At 41.0% G+C, this 21782-nt stretch overlaps 5 protein-coding genes across 5 annotated transcripts; 4 read left to right on the forward strand and 1 right to left on the reverse strand.

Moving 5' to 3' along the window:
- Positions 1-105: 105 nt before the first annotated feature.
- Mdr65 (Multi drug resistance 65) lies at positions 106-5168 on the forward strand. Its single transcript, XM_020953298.2, has 12 exons — positions 106-241; positions 517-836; positions 898-1143; positions 1206-1377; positions 1447-1761; positions 1818-2274; positions 2327-2427; positions 2485-2875; positions 2935-3652; positions 3715-4011; positions 4074-4440; positions 4505-5168. Exons 2-12 carry the CDS (start codon positions 532-534, stop codon positions 5057-5059), a joined length of 3924 nt encoding a protein of 1307 aa, XP_020808957.2. The 5' UTR covers positions 106-241; positions 517-531; the 3' UTR covers positions 5060-5168.
- Positions 5169-6211: 1043 nt separating this feature from the next.
- LOC110184684 (multidrug resistance protein homolog 65) lies at positions 6212-13358 on the forward strand. Its single transcript, XM_020953297.2, has 9 exons — positions 6212-7005; positions 7431-7676; positions 7742-7913; positions 9697-10581; positions 10640-11484; positions 11544-12104; positions 12162-12546; positions 12604-12960; positions 13025-13358. The coding sequence occupies exons 1-9, from the start codon at positions 6698-6700 to the stop codon at positions 13223-13225; spliced, it is 3960 nt and encodes a 1319-aa protein (XP_020808956.2). The 5' UTR covers positions 6212-6697; the 3' UTR covers positions 13226-13358.
- A 286-nt stretch (positions 13359-13644) lies between these two features.
- Positions 13645-15679, forward strand: LOC110184758 (uncharacterized). Its single transcript, XM_020953388.2, has 5 exons — positions 13645-13678; positions 13741-13911; positions 13973-14501; positions 15126-15332; positions 15398-15679. The coding sequence occupies exons 1-3, from the start codon at positions 13645-13647 to the stop codon at positions 14077-14079; spliced, it is 312 nt and encodes a 103-aa protein (XP_020809047.2). The 3' UTR covers positions 14080-14501; positions 15126-15332; positions 15398-15679.
- LOC110184759 (uncharacterized) lies at positions 15679-17869 on the forward strand. The gene is made up of 2 exons (XM_020953390.2): positions 15679-15914; positions 15981-17869. Exons 1-2 carry the CDS (start codon positions 15854-15856, stop codon positions 16259-16261), a joined length of 342 nt encoding a protein of 113 aa, XP_020809049.2. The 5' UTR covers positions 15679-15853; the 3' UTR covers positions 16262-17869.
- A 181-nt stretch (positions 17870-18050) lies between these two features.
- Positions 18051-18510, reverse strand: LOC110184791 (uncharacterized). The gene is made up of 2 exons (XM_020953430.2): positions 18373-18510; positions 18051-18307 (listed from the first exon to the last, which is right to left on the reverse strand). The coding sequence occupies exons 1-2, from the start codon at positions 18404-18406 to the stop codon at positions 18219-18221; spliced, it is 123 nt and encodes a 40-aa protein (XP_020809089.1). The 5' UTR covers positions 18407-18510; the 3' UTR covers positions 18051-18218.
- Positions 18511-21782: the final 3272 nt, after the last annotated feature.

Below are 21782 nucleotides of genomic sequence, written 5' to 3' on the forward strand. Positions count from 1 at the left end.
GAATCAATTTAGACTCTTCCAACCTACCCCAAGAGACGTAGGAGAGAAAGATCAATTAGAATTTGAACCCAAAGCCTGATATATGTGTACCCAAGAAAATTTAAATGGCAGAGAAGCTGGAATTCTGCAGTCAGTTGCGCTTGAGAGCTCAGGCGGTCACCATCTTCGGTTCATACAAAACCTAACCATCTTCGATAGAACCCAAAGTGAAGAACAAATCACAAAAAGTGTCAATAAAAAGGTGAATATCCCAAGGCAAAGGTATAGAATTCACTCTTTCGAAGCGTGTGACCTACAAACTGGCTGTCCAATTTAACCAGGAATGTGTCCAATAATATATATTCCATCACTTGACCCCGCGGGTCAATAAGAACTATGTGAGAGAAATACAAACTTGCATGTGGCGGCAGAGTGTTGCCTAATTGAATTAACCTTTTGTCTGGTCCCGGGAGAAATCTTGACCACGGATCGATGGACCATTGAATAATAAAGCATCTTTAATTGCCATTCCGTCAGTGACCAGTGTCGATCATGGATCGCGATGAGGTCTCTACGACGACCACCAGCGAGGGCAAGTCCCAGGAGGAGGCTCCGCCGGCAGAAGGACTGGAGCCCACGCAACCCATTAGCTTCCTGACCCTCTTCAGGTTCTCCACCTATGGTGAGATAGCTTGGCTCTTCTTTGGCTTCATCAGTTGCTGCATCAAGGCCTTGACCCTGCCCGCCGTGGTCATCATCTACAGCGAGTTCACCTCCATGCTGGTGGACCGAGCCATGGAGATTGGCACTAGCTCCAAGGTCCATGCATTGCCCCTCTTCGGAGGCGGTAAGATTCTGTAAGTTGGCGTAGATAAATAACCATAAATCCGTAGAAAATAAACCCAAAAATTCTTTCAGCACCAATGCCACTCATGAGGAGAACAGCGAGGCCTTGTATGATGACTCCATCTCGTATGGCATTCTCCTGACCATTGCCTCGGTGGTAATGTTCATTTCCGGCATCTTTTCCGTGGACATCTTCAATGTGGTAGCCCTGCGTCAGGTCACCAGGATGAGGATAATGCTCTTTTCCTCTGTGATGCGTCAGGATATTGGCTGGCATGATCTGGCCAGCAAGCAAAATTTTACCCAGAGCATGGTAGAGTAAGTTTAGCTGGAATTATCTATCCAAGGAGAATCTTATTATCTTCTCTGTTTTCTTTCAGCGATGTGGAGAAGATTCGAGATGGAATCTCCGAGAAAGTGGGTCACTTTGTGTACTTGGTGGTGGGCTTCATCATCACCGTGGCCATTTCCTTTGCCTACGGCTGGAAGCTTACCCTGGCTGTGAGCTCGTACATTCCGCTGGTGATTCTCGTCAATTACTATGTGGCCAAGGTGGGGACAATCTTTCTCTACTATTTTTCATAAGAGCTTCTTAAATGTTTCCTTTTTATTTAATCCCAGTTCCAAGGCAACTTGACCGCCCGCGAACAAGAGTCCTATGCCGGAGCTGGCAACTTGGCTGAGGAGATCCTGGGTGCCATTCGCACTGTGGTCTCTTTTGGTGGCGAAAAGGCGGAAGTTGAACGCTATGAGAACTTCCTGGTTCCTGCTCGTAAGGCCAGTCAGTGGAAGGGAGCCTTTTCCGGAGTCAGTGATGCTTTGTTGAAGTCCATGCTATATCTGTCCTGTGCCGGAGCCTTCTGGTATGGCGTCAATCTTATCATAGACGACCGTGGAGTGGAAGATAAGGAGTATACGCCAGCTATTCTGATGATTGTAAGATACAGAACACTTAGCTTGAGGCATATACCTAATCCTTCATGTACTTTCAGGCCTTCTTTGGCATCATTGTTGGAGCAGATAACATAGCCAGGACCGCGCCCTTTCTGGAATCCTTTGCCACCGCCCGGGGCAGTGCCACTAATCTCTTCAAGGTCATTGATCTCACCTCCAAGATCGATCCCCTCTCCACAGATGGCAAGCTCTTGAACTATGGTCTTCGCGGGGATGTGGAGTTCCAGGATGTGTTCTTCAGATATCCCTCTCGTCCTGAGATTATAGTTCACAGAGGCTTGAATATCAGAATCAGAGCGGGTCAAACGGTGGCTCTGGTGGGTTCTTCAGGCTGTGGAAAGTCCACCTGTGTGCAGTTACTCCAGAGATTCTATGATCCTGTCTTTGGCGCTGTCTTACTGGACGATCTGGATATAAGGAAATATAATATCCAGTGGCTCAGATCGAATATTGCGGTAGTGGGTCAGGAGCCAGTGTTGTTTTTGGGAACTATAGGTGAGTTATAGATTAGTTTTTTAATTTCCATAATAAGATAAGTTCTAAACAGCCCAAAACATCAGCTATGGCAAACCAGGAGCGACGCAGAAGGAAATAGAAGCAGCTGCCACGCAAGCTGGAGCCCATGAGTTTATCACCAATCTACCAGAGGTGAGTTTGTTAACATTTATGCCATAAGCAATTGATTAAAAGGGATTAATCCGACAGAGCTATCGCACCATGATCGGTGAGCGTGGATCTCAGCTCTCAGGAGGCCAGAAACAACGGATTGCTATTGCTCGTGCCCTCATCCAGAACCCCAAAATCCTGCTGCTGGACGAGGCCACCTCTGCTTTGGATTACCATTCGGAAAAGCAGGTTCAACAGGCCTTGGACTTGGCCAGCAAAGGTCGGACTACAATTGTGGTCTCCCACAGACTGTCAGCCATTCGGGGAGCAGACAAGATCGTCTTCATTCACGATGGCAAGGTGCTGGAGGAGGGATCCCACGATGACCTAATGGCCCTGGAGGGCGCCTACTACAACATGGTTCGTGCCGGAGATATCAAAATGCCTGAAGAGGCAGAGAAAGAGGAGAACACGGAACAGGATGCGAAGCGTAAGGATATGGTGAAGAAATTTTGGACTAATTTTTATATAAAACCAACTTCGTTACAGGCAAGAGCCTAGCCCTCTTTGAGAAATCTTTCGAGACAAGTCCCTTAAACTTTGAGAAGGGCCAGAAGATCAGTGTCCAGTTCGATGAGCCTATAGTAAAGCCCCAAGCTAAGGATACCAATACTCTAGTAGTGGCAGAGGCGGCACCTGCAGTTGAACAGCCTCAGTTTTTCAGGACCTTCATCAGGATACTGAAGCTTGCCCGACCCGAATGGTGCTACCTCATACTGGGGACCATCAGTGCCATTGGTGTGGGTTGTTTGTATCCTGCTTTTGCCATTATCTTTGGTGAATTTTATGCAGCTCTCGCGGAACAGGATCCCGAGGATGCTCTGCGCCGTACGGCAGTTCTTTCTTGGGCCTGTCTCGGTATTGCTTTCTTGACAGGATTAATTTGCTTCCTGCAAACCTATCTCTTCAATTACGCTGGCATTTGGCTGACTACAAGAATGCGGGCCATGACGTTTAGGGCGATGGTGAGCCAGGAGATCAGCTGGTTCGATGATGAGAACAACTCCGTGGGAGCTCTGTCTGCTCGTCTCTCCGGAGAGGCAGTGGGTGTCCAGGGCGCCATTGGTTACCCACTGAGTGGCATGATCCAGGCCTTGACCAACTTCATCTCGAGTGTTACCGTGGCTATGTACTACAATTGGAAGCTGGCTCTGTTGTGCCTGGCCAACTGTCCCATTATTGTGGGTTCTGTGATCCTGGAAGCCAAGTGGGTTTAAAGTCATTTTATAGTTAAGAATTTCTTTATATATTTTCAAAACGTATTTCCAGGATGATGTCCACGGCAATTGTTCGTGAAAAGCAGGTGATCGAGGAGGCCTGCCGCATTGCCACTGAGGCAATCACCAATATCAGGACAGTGGCAGGACTGAGAAGAGAAGCAGATGTCATTAGGGAGTACACCGAGGAGATTCAGCGAGTGGAGGTGCTTATTCGCCAGAAGCTGAGGTGGCGAGGAGTCCTGAACTCAACCATGCAGGCCTCGGCATTCTTTGCCTACGCAGTGGCCCTTTGCTATGGCGGTGTTCTGGTGTCTGAGGGTCAGGTGCCCTTCCAGGATATTATCAAGTGAGAGAGGGATATGATATATTTATTGATCATCTGGAAATTCACATTAACTATCCTTTTAGGGTCTCTGAAACCCTGCTTTATGGGTCCATGATGTTGGCCCAATCCCTGGCCTTTACCCCAGCGTTCTCAGCCGCCTTAGTGGCGGGCCATCGGCTCTTCCAGATCCTGGATCGCAAACCCAAGATCACTTCTCCCATGGGAACCATCAGGAACACCCTGGCCAAGCAGTTGAATCTCTTTGAGGGAGTACGCTATCGAGGCATACAGTTCAAGTATCCCACAAGACCCGATGCTCAGATCCTTAATGGATTAGATCTGGAGGTGCTAAAGGGTCAAACGGTGGCCCTGGTGGGTCATTCGGGATGCGGCAAGTCCACCTGTGTGCAGTTGCTGCAACGCTACTATGATCCCGATGAGGGGAGCATTGTGAGTGCTTCGATTATAAATATGACTGATAAAGATAATTTCAAATATATATTTCCTAATCCAGCACATTGATCACGACGACATCCAGCACGATCTGACCCTGGAGGGAGTGCGGACCCGGCTGGGCATTGTCTCCCAGGAACCCACCCTCTTCGAGAGATCTATATCAGAGAACATCGCCTATGGAGACAACAGAAGATCGGTACCCATGGCGGAGATCATAGCAGCGGCCAAGAGTGCCAATGCCCATAGCTTCATCATCAGTCTGCCGAATGGCTATGAAACCCGAATGGGAGCCAGGGGCACACAGCTCTCGGGAGGCCAGAAACAACGCATTGCCATTGCCCGGGCTCTGGTGCGAAATCCCAAAATCCTGCTGCTGGATGAGGCCACCTCTGCCTTGGACTTGCAGAGCGAACAGTTGGTCCAACAGGCTCTGGATTCCGCCTGCTCGGGACGCACTTGCATTGTCATTGCCCATCGCCTGTCCACCGTCCAGAATGCGGATGTGATCTGCGTCATCCAGAACGGACAGGTGGTGGAGCAGGGCAATCACATGCAGCTCATATCCCAGGGAGGAATCTATGCGAAGCTACACAAGACCCAAAAGGATCACTGAATTCCCATTTTTTATTTAAAGTAATATTCTAATTTTTGTAATTCTCATTCAACACTTGTCTCACCAAAGAAAATAAACTGAATAAACTTTCACACTATATTTTTTCACATCCATAATGTTTACAAATATTGACGGAAGATAAGTATTGCCAGAGTAATGCATAATTGCCATACTTTTGGGTTACCTAAGGGAATTTTTATAATTGTTGTTTAGGGTCACGTAAAGATTTTCTAATTAAGGAAGTGTACGGTTTTTAAGGTGTGTCTATAACCAGCCCAAAAAACTGACAATTGCTTCGAGTTATAAGATCTGTAATTAGGGTTATCAGTGTGAGTGAGATAATGAGGCGCCTATCTTTGTGGTATCTATAAAAAAATCTCCAAGCCACACGACTGATTTTCATAGTCATGGTCAAGGGCATAAACTCTGGATAAGAAAGGGGTTATCAATTGAGAATGGGAGAGCTTACAGGCCGTGATATCCATTTAAGAGATATATATATTATTTTTTTTTTTTAAATTATTACATATTTTAAAAGTATTTTACAAAGTGATGGATGTTTGTGGTTTTTGGTTATGCATTAATTTTTTGAGAACATGGAAACGTGACCCCATTGGGCACAACTTAGTCTGGAATTCAAATAACGTCAAATTTGCGTAACTAGATTACCATTTCCGCGATTGATGACAACTCGCAAGTGATGGCTCCCATTGTGATTTTTCTGGTATTGATTTATTTATAACTTAATATTTTAAGTTCCCATTAAAATAAATAACATTCAGGACTAACATAAGCTACTATTTAGTTAAATAAATTAATAATATTTCGAAGATTTCAAATAAAATCATCTGAGAATCTTTTAGCCAGGTATCCGGAGAGCTTTGAGGAATTACTAAAAAAAAAAAAATATAAATATAAGGAAATTAAAGAAATAATTAAACTTTCAATAAACCCACTTTCTAAGTGGATCCTGGTCCTAATGTTATAATTTTTTTCGATTTTTTGTCAATTTCCTATTGGCAACACTGTTGCACACACACCTTGCTGCTGGAAGAAATGGGTTCTACGATTTTCCACCAGTCATGCTGAGGGAGAACCTTGAGTAAAATCAATTCAATTGATATTAATAAGCGACCATCCATCTGAGAGTCTATTTGAACTTTAATAGAAACCAAATTTGTAGAAAACTGACGCCATCGCCGCCAGACGCGCCAGTTGCCTTCTGCACTCCCAACGGAACGGAACAGCCGCGCAGTGCGAAAATATTTCCCCGGAACGCTCGTCCGCCTGCTCGTTGGGGAATGCAAAACAATTAAAAGGCTTAAGAGAAAGCAACAAAAAGAAAGATATATATATATATATATATAATAAGAAGATCCCAGTCAGATCCAAGGCAAGGGAGTGTGAGTGGAGTTAATTAGCCAGAGCCGGAGAGCCAAGAACCCATTCGGGGACCATCTCTTCTTCATTGAGTGCAAACGAACTGCGGGCGTTTCGATTTTTGGTTTCGTTCCGCGTGCATTTTCTTAACTATTAATTGACCCCGCCGGTCAATGAGTTTGACTATCATCGAAATAAGAAGGCAAATAATTAAATATCTATACGCAATAGATAGTTCGTGACGATCATACATAAATAATGACGTCGCAGGGCGATGACATCCCGGCGGAGACGGAGACCGAAGCCTCCTCTTCGCCGAAAAAGGACAAGACCAAGGAGAAGGCTCAGCCCATGATTAGCTACAGGGAACTCTTTCGATATACTGATGGCTGGGATTATGTCCTGCTGCTGTCTGGCTTAGTGGCGGCTTTACTGCAGTCCCTGGTCTATCCCATTGCCATTGTGGTCTACAGCGAACTGGTGGCCATGTTCATAGACAGGACCCTGGGACAGGGCACCAGTTCGGACACCATTGGATTGCCTCTCTTTGGGGGAGGGAAAATACTGTGAGTACTAAAACTTATAAAATTTTAAGATCTTAAAAGAAAGAAGAAGAAGATCTGTATTTTAAGATATTAAAAATAACCAAGATTAGTTCCTATCACTTCTCCTATAACTTAACTTATTGAACTACTCTTTTTATTTGCAAGAAATTATGTAGACAGTGATTCCCATTAGGAGTCACTTGATTAGCAACATGTTTTATATATAAAGAAAACAATGAAGAAAGAGAGAGATGACTCAAGACGTGTTATATTTAAGCGTTTTTTGTGCTACGTATTTTTAAATGAAAATAAACAAAGGATAGAAAAGCCACTTTATTACTTCAGTATATAAAATGAGTTTTACTAAAATGCTCAAAAACCTAGCAACATTTTTCATTTAGTATATATTTTTTATAATATATCTTTTAATACTACTTAATCCATAGAACAAATGCCTCGTACGAGGAGAACATGCAGGAGCTGCGCAAGGACAGTGTATCCTTCGGCATCCTTATGACCCTAAATACTCTGTTGATGCTGTTTTCTGGGGTGTACTACGTGGATGCCTTCAACAGATTGGCCTTGAGAATGACTGTCAAGATGCGCAGGGAATTCTTCAAGGCCACCTTGAGGCAGGAGATTGGCTGGCATGATATGGCCAAGGATCAGAACTTTGCTGTGCGCATTACAGAGTACGTTTAATAATTGAAATTATCAGAGAATAAAATATTTATAAAAATTAATTCATTTTCCCTAGCAACATGGAGAAGGTGCGCAGTGGCATAGCCGAGAATCTGGGTCATTATGTGGAGATTATGTGTGAGGTCATCATCAGTGTGGTTCTGTCCTTTATTTATGGCTGGAAACTGGCTCTGGCCATTGTGTTTTACATACCTTTGACACTGTTTGTCAACTCAGCAGTGGCTCATGTAAGTGCAATTCGTATTTTAAAATATTATTTAAATATCCACAAAATTATTTAAAAAGAAAGGAAAAATCTATTCTATTGAATTTTCTAGTTCAAAATCAGAGAATTTGTTTACCAGAACCGCATGCGCTCTTTTGCCAGCTTTAAGTGATCTTGAAAATGCGTTCAACTGAAAATTCGAAAATAGTTTTCTAAAAATAACATAAGTACCTACAGACTAATACATATATTTTCGCAAATGTTCTTCCCTGAGAGTAGTTGGGGAAAAATGTTCTCTGAAAATTAAATATGCTACCTGTATGTTCAAAAAATTGTATTACCTACAGGGTATTATACTTTCAGTCAGAACCTTGAAACACAGTGAAGGAGTAATTTCCGACCCTATAAATCATATATATTCTTGATCAGCATCAACAGGCGAATCTTTCTGGGTATAAAGGAACAAAAATAAAATTTTTGAAATTTTTTCCGACTTTTTAAGTGACTTTTTGACCTTGTTGACCATTTGAAAAATTGACAAAATTTTATATATTTTAAAAATTTAATTTGGGTATGCGGATTTATTAAACTATTAAAAACTAGCACAGAACAGCTTTCCGAATAGAAATTAATGCTTTTTTGGCTTAGTTATGAGTATTTTAAGCTGTCGGTTGTAGGAATAGAATATAGACCTAGAGAATGCGAATATGTATACCCTGCAGGGTATTATACTTTCAGTCAGGAGCTATAAACACAGTGAAGGAGTCATTTCCGACCCTATAAATCATATATATTCTTGATCAGCATCAACAGGCGAATCTTTCTGGGTATAAAGGAACAGAAATAAAATTTTTGAAATTTTTTCCGACTTTTTAAGTGACTTTTTGACCTTGTTGACCATTTAAAAAATTGACAAAATTTTATATGTTTTAAAAATTCAATTTGGGTATGCGGATTTATTAAACTATAAAAAACTAGCACAGAACAGCTTCCCGAATAGAAATTAATGCTTTTTCGGCTTAGTTATGAGTATTTTAAGCTGTCGGTTGTAGGAACAGAATAACGACCTAAAGAATGCGAATATGTATACCCTGCAGGGTATTATATTTTCTGTCAGGAGCTTGAAAACCAGTGTAGGCATTTCCGACCCTATAAATCATATATATTCTTGTACAGCATCAACAGGCGAATCTTTCTAGGCATCTAGGGAAGAAAAAAATTTGTGGGAATTTTTTCTGAATTTTTTTAAGGACATTTTAGCATTGTTGACATTTTGAAAAATTGACATAATTTTAGATATTTTAAAAATTTTATCTGGGCAGATTTATTAAACTATTAAAAACTAGCTTAGAACAGCTTTCCGAATAGAAATTAACGCTTTTTTACTTAGTTATGAGTTTTTTAAGCTGTGATCTGTAGATAGTCATATATAATATAGATAAATATCGACCTAAACTCTATTATCTTCTAACATATTTAAATATTGCTTACATGTTTATGAATTGGAATATAATATTAGTCAAAACCACAGATAAATTTCTGTTTAATTAGAAAGGTCTACGAGGTTATGTATGACTCTTAAAGCATAAGCAATTAAATTGAATTATCAACAAGTTAACCTTTGCACTTTTTTTGGCATTTGAAGTATGTTAGAAGATAATAGGTTTTAATTAAAGTTATTTCATATTAATTAAAAATTTAAGAAATATGACAATATATAACACAATAAGACTCTAATAAAATGGACTTCAAAACTAAATTAATTTAAATTGTAAATGTATTCTTATAACCCCTTTTTTCTGTAGTACCAAGGCAAGCTCACTGCCAAGGAGCAGAGTTCCTATGTCCGTGCCAGTTCGGTGGTGGAGGAGGTCATCGGAGCCATTCGCACGGTGGTGGCCTTTGGAGGCGAACGAACTGAATCCGAGAGATACGACTCACTTCTGAAGCCCGCCCTTAAGGCGGGCAAATGGAAAGGCGCCTTCTCCGGCCTAAGTGACACCGTGATGAAGGCCATGTTGTTCATTACGGGTGCCGGAGCCTTCTGGTACGGTGCCAATCTGATTCTATACTACCGGGATCCCAACATACCCATCAACGAACGGGAATACACCCCGGCGGTAGTTATGATCGTGATATCGGGCATTATAGTGAGTGCCAATCAGATCTCCCGCACTTCCCCGTTCCTCGAGACCTTCGCCATGGCCAGGGGATCGGCCTCGGCCATCTTGGAGGTGATTGATCGTCCCTCCCTTATCGATCCTTTGTCCAAGGCCGGCAAAATCCTAAACATGGGTCTCAAGGGCACCGTGGAGTTCCGTGATGTATTCTTTCGCTATCCCGCTCGCGAGGATGTGATTGTCCTGCGAGGTCTCAATGTGGTCGTGGAGGAGGGTCAAACGGTCGCCTTGGTGGGACCGTCGGGTTGTGGAAAATCCACTTGCATCCAACTGCTGCAGCGCTTCTATGATCCGGTTTTCGGTCAAGTGCTGTTGGATGGAGAAGATGTGCGAAAGTATAACCTCAACTGGCTGAGATCAAACATCGCTGTGGTGGGCCAGGAGCCGGTGCTCTTCCAGGGAACCATCGGGGAAAATATCCGACATGGAAAGCCGGATGCCACGCAGAAAGAAGTCGAGGACTCGGCCAAGGCAGCCAATGCTCATGATTTTATCATAGCTTTGAATAAGGTAACAATCAATACCAATTATTCATTAAATATGAATTACAGTAACTCTTATTTCACAGGGCTACGAAACGGATATCAGTGAGAAGGGTGTCCAGCTGTCTGGAGGACAACGCCAGCGTATAGCTATTGCCCGGGCACTCATCCAGCAGCCCAAGATCCTGCTGCTGGACGAGGCCACATCTGCCTTGGATTATCACTCTGAGAAGTTGGTTCAGGCCGCACTGGATAAGGCCTGCAAGGGCAGGACCACCCTGGTGGTCTCCCACCGCCTCTCTGCCATCAGGCATGCCCACCGCATCGTTTACATCGACAACGGTAAGGCCGTGGAGCAGGGCAGCCACGAGGAGCTGATGAAATTGGGTGGGTTCTACCACAAAATGGTCACCGTTCACTCTTACGATGACTCCGCTGAGGAGCTGCTCAACGAGCTGGAGGAAGTCGCCGAGGCAAAGGAGCGAAAATTGTCCTACGAAGTGGAAGGATTCCATCTGGGCACCACACGCAACTCCATAGTGTCGCTGGAGAAGAACGCCGAGTTCCAGATGAAGAACATAAATGGTCTAGTAATGCCCACCACCACGGTGGAGGAGGAGTTTGAGGAGATTCCTCCTGGAAATTATATCCACACCTTCTGCCGCATTTTGGGTTGGGCGCGACCCGAATGGAGTTTCCTTATCATAGGCACCATTTGTGCCGGAATTTATGGAGTGACCATGCCAGTGTTCTCCATTGTTCTGGCCGAGTTGTATGGTTCGCTGGCCAAGCCCACGGATGAGGAGGTACTCGACCAGAGCGCCTCTATGGCCATTATTTCATTGGTTATAGGTGTGGCTGCAGGCGTAGTTTGCTTCATCCAGACGTTCTTCTTTAATCTGGCTGGAGTCTGGTTGACCATGAGGATGCGGTAAGTCAAAGAGTGTTTTTACTCGGAACTTTAATATAATTTCAATTATATTTCCTCAGCTCCAAGACCTTCAGCAGTATAATGCATCAGGAGATGGGCTGGTTCGATCGCAAGGATAACAGCATAGGAGCTCTTTCGGCCCGACTTTCTGGCGATGCGGCCAGTGTCCAGGGCGCCATAGGTTTTCCGCTGAGCAACATCATCCAGGCGTTCACCAACTTCATCTGCAGTATTTCCATTGCCTTTCCCTATTCCTGGGAACTGGCTCTGATCTGCCTGAGCACCTCGCCCTTCATGATTGCCTCAATAGTGTTCGAGGCGAGATTCGGAGAGAAATCGGCTCTGAAGGAGAAGACGGTGCTGGAGGAGACCAGTCGGATAGCTACCGAAACTATCACTCAGATACGGACAGTGGCAGGACTCCGAAGGGAAGAGGAACTGATCAAAATATATGACAAGGAAGTGGAGCGATATCGAGTGCAGATCTTGAGCCGACTTAAGTGGCGAGGGCTGGTGAATTCCCTGGGAAAATCCCTCATGTTCTTTGGCTATGCGGTGACCCTGACCTATGGAGGACACATGTGTGCCGATGGCAATATCAAATTTGAGACCATTATGAAGTGAGTGAAACTTGAATTTAACTCTATATAAATTATATATTACATTATATTTTTTAGGATATCCAACACGATGCTTTATGGCCTATTTATACTGGCCCAATCTCTGGCCTTTACACCCGCCTTCAATGCCGCCCTTCTCTCCGCCAACCGCATGTATGAGATTATTGATCGCAAGCCACAGATCCAATCTCCAGAATCCTTTGAGATTCAACAGAATGGCAACGGAACTGCTGCCTATAAAACCAATGTCGTTCAGCAGGGCGTCAGCTACAGAGGACTTAACTTTGCCTATCCCTCGCGGCCCCACCAAAAGGTCCTGCAGAACTTCAATCTGGACATCACGCAGGGTCAAACGGTGGCTCTGGTGGGTGCCTCCGGTTCTGGTAAATCCACCTGTGTGCAACTATTGATGCGATACTATGATCCGGATGAGGGGAAGATTGTAAGAAGAGATCCTAAGGTTACTGGATACGAGATATTTATCCCTCCCTCTTTACAGCTCATTGATCAGGAGAGCATCCACCATGATATGGATCTGAAAACCCTGCGGCGACGCCTTGGCATCGTGTCCCAGGAGCCTTCTCTCTTTGAGAAAAGCATAGCGGACAATATAGGGTATGGAGACACCACACGAAAGGTTCCCATGCAGCAGATTATTGAAGCAGCCAAGATGGCCAATGCCCATGAGTTTATCATGTCCCTGCCAGCGCAATATGAAACGGTTTTGGGCTCCAAGGGAACCCAGCTCTCCGGGGGACAGAAGCAACGCATAGCCATTGCCAGGGCAATGGTGAGGAATCCCAAGATACTGTTGCTAGATGAGGCCACCTCAGCCCTGGATTTCCAAAGTGAAAGGGTGGGTTAAATACTGATACATTGCTATAATTATTATTATATATATATATATTCTCTACTCTTAGGTGGTCCAGCAAGCCCTGGACTCGGCATGTTCAGGCCGCACTTGCATCGTGATAGCCCATCGACTGTCCACCATCCAGAATGCCAATGTGATTTGTGTGATTCAGGCCGGCAAGATAATGGAGCAGGGCACTCACTCACAGCTTCTGGCCAAGAATGGCATTTACTCCAAGCTGTATCGCAGCCAGACGAAGGCCTCCTAAGATTCCAAGCCCAGAAATAGGCAGTACATTTTCTAGCTAATAGTTGAGACCCAAACCAAACGATTCTGGCCATAAGCAATAAAGTGTTAGGAGTAGACGATAAATAAAGATAATAATTGTTTACAAAATTAAACTTAGAAGAATTTATATATAAGAAGGGAACTGAAGTTATTTAACTTTTATTTTAAGAATTTATTAAAAGACTGGGGTCATGCACTATTAATCCGCTAATAATTCAAATCTAATCTCTAATTTCCCATTCAAACAATAGCTCTTCCGTCACCCAAATGTTTCTCTTTGTTCTCCAAACTCTGGATAAGATAGTCTTGATAAGATTCGGTTAGCCAATATAAATATTAAAATGTTGGCGCATTGCGCCGTTCGATTCCACCGCAGTTGGTTCACAAAAATTAGTGAAGATGAACCCCATAATCTTTTTTGTCTTTTTTCTGGGTAAGTAATTCCTGCAGTCCCTAAAATTATATATATCTTAAGAAATTGATTTCTCTTCAAAGTTGTCTTTACTCATGGAGCAAATATTCCCCCAAAATCCTGCCCTTTGGAAAAGGATTGTGGCAAAGTAAACGAGGCCAGTGCCATTTGTGGTTTGGATGAGAAAATGGGTTGCATTCAGAAATATCCCTCAAAGTGTCATCTGGATATAGCAGCTTGCCATCAGGGAAAAGGTATTTAATTTATTAAATATAATCTTATTAATTCGAATAATTTGGTTGAAATAATTTCAAGTGTTCAAGGACTACAGTGACATTTATTGCTCAATGCAGGCATATTTCTGTGAAAAATCACCCACCTATGAACGTTGGACCATTTTCTTTGGCCATGAAGATGATTAAATTGAATTATTTAAAATATTTATGAAACAAATTGTTAAGAAGAGGAAAAGATTTCAATAGTACGCTTATTAAGTTAAAATATTTGCCATTAAAATATACAAATATTTATTAAGTTAAGCCTAAAGAGCAAAGTTTATTAGTATTTAAAGTGCATAAGCTAGTCCAATTGTTATAACAAATTTCATTAGTTGCGTTTATTCTTAATTAAATATTGTGTAAAACTGTAAATATATAAAGAGAAAACGTTTTCGCACTTCTGTTAATTGTGAATTTATCTGTAAGTGAATAATTTACTGCAATATTTATTTTTGTCACCTCGTATCTTTTGTGAAATTTACTTTGTTAAAAGGCCTCCGCAAAAGTATCCTTCGGAACAGAGTGTGTACAAGTTCAAACATCACCTGGATATAATCACCTTTGAGGTAAGTCAGCTAAAAAAATAATAATACTAACTTTTTAAAAGCAAAATAGCGAAACGTCGTTTTATTAGTGCTATGTACGATAAAAAATAGTTGAATTTTTTATTACTAATAATTATCGGAACTAAAACCCAGTCTCTGGGTGTTTCCCACTCATAAAAAAGAACTCTCAAAAGCTACTTTAGCCCCCGAAGTAGTCCCGACACCAAAACCAGAAGCAGCCCTTTTCTCCACAAAAAAATTTCATTGATAAATAATTAAATATCTTATGACAAGTTATAATTTAGGAGAACCCTCTCTCTATAGACTAGATCGAGTCGATGTACTTTATTTGCTAGACGCTTTTTTTGGCCACGAGTTTGAGAGGTATTAGTGACGTTTTTTACCGATTTACAAATGTGTAAATTAATTAGGTAGCACATTAATAGTAAAGAAAATAAAGTAAAAAAATAAATAAAAAAATCAATCAACACGCACGGCGAGCTGTTCACGTGCCAAACGAAAGATGAATACGTCAAAGACCGGTAGGAGAGACGACCTGATGGCTTTTTTCCCCACTCAATGAGACAGAACGACGCCTCGAGCCTTTTATTCACTGCTGATGCTGCTTTTTTCGCTTTTTTGCAGATCTTTTTGTGTTATTTTTGGGGGATTGCTTTGCATAATCTCCATCTGAGGCTCCATTGGTCTCCTCCTCCAAAACCAATCGGCGGTGAGCTCCGGTCAAATATAAAAAGTGGACCCATCCGTATTCCGGCTGTCAGTTAATGCCCATCATAACCATGAGAAGTGCCTCACTCATGTTCTATCTGTTCAGCCTGATCTTCATCTGTGGTTAGTGGAGAGATATACATATACCGATAATGGGACTATCCGGATAACCTAATTACTCATTACAGCTATCAGTTGGAGCACCTGCATGCCGGCGAGGAGGCTCAACTGTCAGCTGTCGAAAGGGGAACTCGAAAGGATATATGGACAGGCTCCAGCGGTTAACGAGCGATGGGGCGATGCCGAAATGGACAGTGCCTACGACCCGTGCAAGTTCCGTCGTCCCTAGTAGACCTACTTAAATTCTACGAAACAAAAAGAAAAAGTGAACTCTTTATGTGGCGTGTTCATTATGGTTGTGGCTATGTAGTTCTAAGGTTTAGCATGAAATAAAAACAATCACTTCTTAAGTGATACGTGCGCTTGTATACTTTCCATTCCATCACGTAGAATCGTTGGGCCGGCGACTCGACTATAAAGTCTGACTGTGGCATTCAATTCACTCAGATATCTCTGTGATTTCTGGTCTATAAGGTCGATCTTTGTTATCTTCATCAGTGTCTCTCTGAAGTTTAGCAGGCGCCATGACCTTAGCAAGCAAGATGATTACGCTGTTCCTCGTCGGATGTGTGCTCATGCAGACAGGTAAGTCAAGAAAATCATATAGAGTTCAACTCTCTACTTTAAACTCCAACATCATTTCTTATCAAGTCTTTGCTGGACCCTTGGATAAACTCTTTCGGGAGGATGATGAACGCCTCAACGAGGTCAGCGGAGAGGAGTGGTTCCGTAAGCCCATCCGCCGATGGGAGCGACTCTTCAGCAGTGCCGAAACGCCGTCGGGAAGCCGGAAGCAGGTGATCCGTCCTAGTAGAAGTGACAAAGGAGACACCACGGAGAGCTCCAAACATGCCCACTCCATGATCACCTCAATGTTGGGCTTTGTGAGCAGCGTCATCAACTTGGGACGATCCATGGTGAGGGATCAATAAGGAATTTATCAATTTTTTTTGCACCTTTCTCTTTTAAGCCAAAGTCTCGTGATTCCACTTGCCAATTGTAGTTGTTAGTTGTAAATAAAATATATAAAAAAAAATCTAAATTATTCAAATCCCTTTTTACCAATGAGCTAAAGCTGAAGTTTTTAAAAGTAATTTTCGAAAGAAAATTCTCTTTTTAATGACATTTTCATAATGCACCACCTTTAATTGATTAATGTTTTACATTTCAAACTATAGGTAATAATGAATCATTATAAAAATTGAAATGAAACCCGTAAATATGTTGGAATACATTAATTTTTTTATTTTTATTTTTTATTAAGTTTGACCTTCAAAATATAATTTTATCAAGTATAAGTTCCACAACACACAATGTTTAATTCATTTATTTTTAACCTTTTATAATTTAATTTAACAATCGATTATCAGGCCGATCATAGTAAAAATAACTCTAAAGGAATCAATAATTGATAGATACATATATAACAATATCACTTCACAACGTTTGAAACTTTCAATATTAATTCAACTTCACTAATAAAGACAATTTTTAAAATATTATTATCATTACTTATTATTTTCCATAATTTATTTAACCGACCCATTTCTTCCCTTTTAAAATTTCCATTTCCCGAATTAAGACAGGTTTTAATTCCGCAAAAGCCAAAACAAGACTGAAAGCGAAACAAACTTTGAAATTCGAAATTCAAACCTCTGCCTTCTCAACCTGTCTGTCAGTCTGCTTTGGCAGACAAGGTGTGATATTTTTAACAGAAAGATATATATTTAGGAAAATAAAGACGTCACAATATCAGACTTCGTATTCAATTTAAAGCTTCCATCGGTGACGTCTGGCTTTAAAATGAACATTGGAATTGACCCATCTTTGTAATGGAGATGTATAATTTTAATCTTTTGATCAACAGGTTGTGAGAACAGAAATTAATCATATTAATGAATGAATGGCGGAGGAGGTGTTGAACGTAAAAGGAATGACGTCTCTATCGAACCAAGCCCTCTAATGATGTCGGGGATTTTTTAGCTACTTAATTCGAGAAATTCCGTTTTTTTTTTGTGTCTCTCTGCTCTCTTAAGACGCTTATGTGTGACGACACGAAATGCGAGAGACAGCGAATGCTAATTTAGCTTTTTTTTCATGGTTTTAGTTTTAGTTTTTATTTATTTTGATTTTTTTTCTGTGCAAACTTGTTCGTGCATTGTTTGATCGGCATTAATTGTAAATATTGGCTTATTTGTACAATCAGTCATAACGAGATGCCTTTAGCTGTCTCCAACTGGAACTGGGGTTTCTTTTTCAGGGGAAACTTCAACCAAGGCTCTGAAATAATTTACTCTAGCATAAAATTCTATGGTACAACTCGGCTCGGTTATGGCCAGTTCCACGCGAATGAATTAACTTGTAATTGAATGCCATTCACACGTGGATTTCTTTTGGGCAAAGGGTTGCGCAAAAATCCAACCAAGGCTAGAATTGCCATTCGATTAACTTTACAACAAGTTTATTTAAATAGAATGTTCACATTTGGGTGATTCTTATACTTTTTCCATATAAGCAATTGAACTTTTCTGTCAAAAAAATAAAAATGTAAAACAAAAGACTGAGGCAACGAACTTGCCTAAGGCTTCTTTGTTTTCTCATCTTTGAATCCTTCCGATATATCGGTTTGTGTAGCTCAAATTAATTAATACTCTCAAGGTCGTTGTTGCCATTCTACAACCAAGCCCGTTATTGCGAATACCAGGTGTGTTTTGTTTATGGTTTTTTTGTGTGGGTTTAAAAGACATTTTATTTGATCACATAAACAAAAGACTCGAGCAACGAACTTGCTCGGAATTATATATAAAATTTTAATAGATTGACTTTTGTGGGCTTATCTCTCTCTCTGTCTCTGTCTCTGTCTCTCTTTCTCAGCTTCCTGGGCTCTCTCTAGCTGACCTCCAGCAAATGGTATTTGAACATTTTGTTCAGCGAACTCATGTTCTGGGACAACTCATGGCAGGCCCGCACCACGCAGCCTTCAATAAAGGAAGATAGTGATGTTATAGCACCCGATAACTGCACGAATCACTCTCGCACTAACCCACTAGATACTTGATCACTCGCAGCAGCACCATGGTGTTGATTTTTTTGGAGGCCAAAAAAGAACTGCGTCCATGCACACGCGCCGAGACTTAGAACCAAATTGAACCCCGATCCGGGCCTGCAATCGCGAATAAGTGAAAAAGTTTGGTGAGCGGCAGTTAGGCAGCTGCTGCTGCTGCGACGCTGACGTCGACGTCGACGCCTAACTGCGGCACAGTGGGTCAAATGCAAAATTGACTGTGGCAAAGGTCAGGCTAATTAGAGAGACATGAGGCTTGAATAGGTTAATTAGCACAAAGAGTTGTATTAAAATATCTAACAGAAACAATTTTAATTGGTTTTGGATCTGCAAAGGACTATGTTCCATTGTGCAAACGTTTTTTAAATATTATATTACGTTATATAATTAAAAATATTTTCAAAAAAAAAATTTCAAGTCAAAGAATTATTATTTCCATTTCTTAGGTTCTTAAGACATATTTTTAAGTGTTTTTATCCATTATTATTCAACATATAAAACTTATAGTTGACGTTGCATTGTCTACTATTTCATTTTTTTTTTATTTCAACTAGTTCACACAATAACATTTTTAGCAAGTAGGTGTCAATTACCTCAAAGCATATATTTTTTGTGAATTATCGGTCAAGATAGAACAAAACTGAACCAAGCTTATTTATTATACCCTGGCAGATGGTTGTGTATATTTCAGATATAATTTTTCAGTATAATGCTATAAACAACTTATATCAACGGTCTGAAGACAACATGTAACAACAACAATATAAATACTTATAGTTTTAGTCAGAAGCTTGCAACATTAAGAGTCGATCAAGCCATGTTCGTATGTCCGCCTGCGATCCTACGCAAACTAGCCTCTATCTCTCTCCCTCTCTCTCTCTCGCTCACTCTCTCCCTCTCGCTCACTCTCTCCCTCTCGCTCACTCTCTCCTTCTCACTCTTAATCTCCATATTTTTCAGTGTGTATGTGTGTATCTTTCTCTCCCTCTCTGTGCAGCTCTAGGGATATCACTTGCTTTCTCTGGCTATCTCTAGAGCTCTCTATGTCTCTCACTCTCACTTTCTCTGTTCTCTTTACTCGGGGACTATAAAAGGAGGTACACCCACCGCACTGGCCTCAGTCTGTCCGCGACCTCCCTACTGTTGACATCGATAGTGATAGTGGAAGTGATAGTGATTAACCTGCGGCCCTATAAATGTTACCAGATCAATGTAATACATCTGGATAAATAGGAAGAAGCTTACTTTGACGATACCATGAAAAGCCTAATTGTGGTCAACTCTACACTGGAAGAAGCTTAAGCAATGACGTGTCTCTTCACTGCGGTAAGTCTTAACCATTACAATTATATCTTATACATAGATTCTAGAGGGATTCAGCCCTAGGTCTAGAATAAGCTATCCGAGCTATCCATTTATTTTCGAACTAATTCCCCATTACTTAATTTGAATTTAATGTGATAAGGCATTTCGTATATTTGTATATTTGGGGATATCTACAAACATTTACTTAAAGTTACTTGCCTAACCGAAAAATGAATTGTACACGAAAACCCTTACGATACTTTCTGACCCTGACTTAGTGAAACTTAAGCTACATTATTATTATATTTAAAGAATGAAAATATTTTCAGCTTAGTTATGATCTATTTTCATTCGATCCTATAATTCATTTGCAAACTGCAAGGGTATATAAACTTTAGCTTCCCGAAGTTGGTTTCCTTTCTTGTTTTTAACTCGATATACCTCCACGATATGGTAATTTCATATACGCTTTTAAAGTTTCCATCCCACTGTGCATAGCTACTGTGTGGGCCCAGCTGAATCGAGAACTTCTTGCCGATGTTGCAATCTTCTGATATTTTCCCCCTCATTTTTTCATAAGCGTATAAACAATCCATTAATTTTTTTTTCGGCAATGTTCATTTGCGTGCATTGCATAATGTGGCAGAACAAGACAAACGATTAACGGGCGAGCGATCAAGAGTTACATCATGAGAACTCGTTTACATGCAGCCGCCATGAGAGGCTGCGATTGGGGCCAAAAATACCTAAAAAAAAATAAAATAAATAAAATGAAATAAAAAAACGAAATAAAAAGAACCAGAACCAGACACTCGTGGCAGGGTTTATCAATGCAATTTTTCTGTCATTGCGAGCCGCGGAAAACTGGTTTTCCCTCTACGACAAACACAGTTAGCCCCAAAATTTCGAGAAATCAAAAAACTAAGAAGTCAAGAAATCGCCTCAACTTGTTGACAGAGCAGTTGGCAGCGCAGTCGGCGCTTTGGTCATGAATTTTGCACAATTTTTGAGCTGTGATCGTGATTTTCAATAGTGTTGAGCTTGTTTCTCAATTTGGCTCTTCTAATCGCCGTAGCAATAAACTTCAAGTTTTTGGCGACTGTGGGTTGCTTTTGACAAGAACTGCAAGTTACGTTGTTTCCTCTAAGCCTTCTCCGTCTCTCCTATTATTTATCTTTTTATTTTTTTGTGGTCAGGCCTCAGCGGCTTTGGTTGGAAGCGATCGAGGAGTATTTTTTCACCTTCGATTTATTGGCGCACTTCTTTTTAATAACGGTTATCCAAACAGTCAGCGAGGCAATTTCAATAAACTGTAACGATTCTTGTAAAGCGAAGCGTGGCCATAACTTAGCCGTAATTGGAGACCATTTAAATTAGTTAGTTTTTAAATTCCTAATTAGGCGGCACGAAGGGGTAAGCACTTTTTCTATTAAATAGTTGTTGCCACAAAAAAGTGGTAGTTATCAAGATATTTATTTGTGCTCAGCGTGCATTTAGATTGGGAAATATTATAATTTATGGTTGTGTCACATATTCTTAGGTATTTTTAATTTTCTGCATCTTGAATAGTTTATAATAAATCACGAATTAAAGCTAACAGCGGTAAGGCGAAGCCTGCATGGGATCGAATTGAATATGAATCATAACTGAGCCAAAAATGTGTTTAAATCAATTCAGAAATCAATTCTGTGTACACTTTTATAAGATTAATAAACCTGTATACTGAACTTAAATTTTTTAAGACAACACATTTATTCAACTTTAATTATGTAAAAAAAAAATGGTTTAATTTTATACCCCTTGCATGGTATTATAATTTCAGTCTGAAGCTCGCTACGAAGTGAAGGAGTCATTTCCGACCCTATAAATCATATATATTCTTGATCAGCATCAAAAGGCAAATCTTTCTGGGCATAAAGGAACAAAAATAAAATTTTTTAAATTTTTTCGGACTTTTTAAGTGACTTTTTGACCTTGTTGACCATTTGAAAAATTGACAAAATTTTATATATTTTAAAAATTCAATTTGGGTATGCGGATTTATTAAACTATTAAAAACTAGCACAGAACAGCTTCCCGAATAG

The sequence above is a fragment of the Drosophila serrata genome, unplaced genomic scaffold, assembly GCF_035046125.1.
Source record: "Drosophila serrata isolate PLE 108 unplaced genomic scaffold, ASM3504612v1 contig_359, whole genome shotgun sequence".
NCBI lineage: Eukaryota > Metazoa > Arthropoda > Insecta > Diptera > Drosophilidae > Drosophila > Drosophila serrata.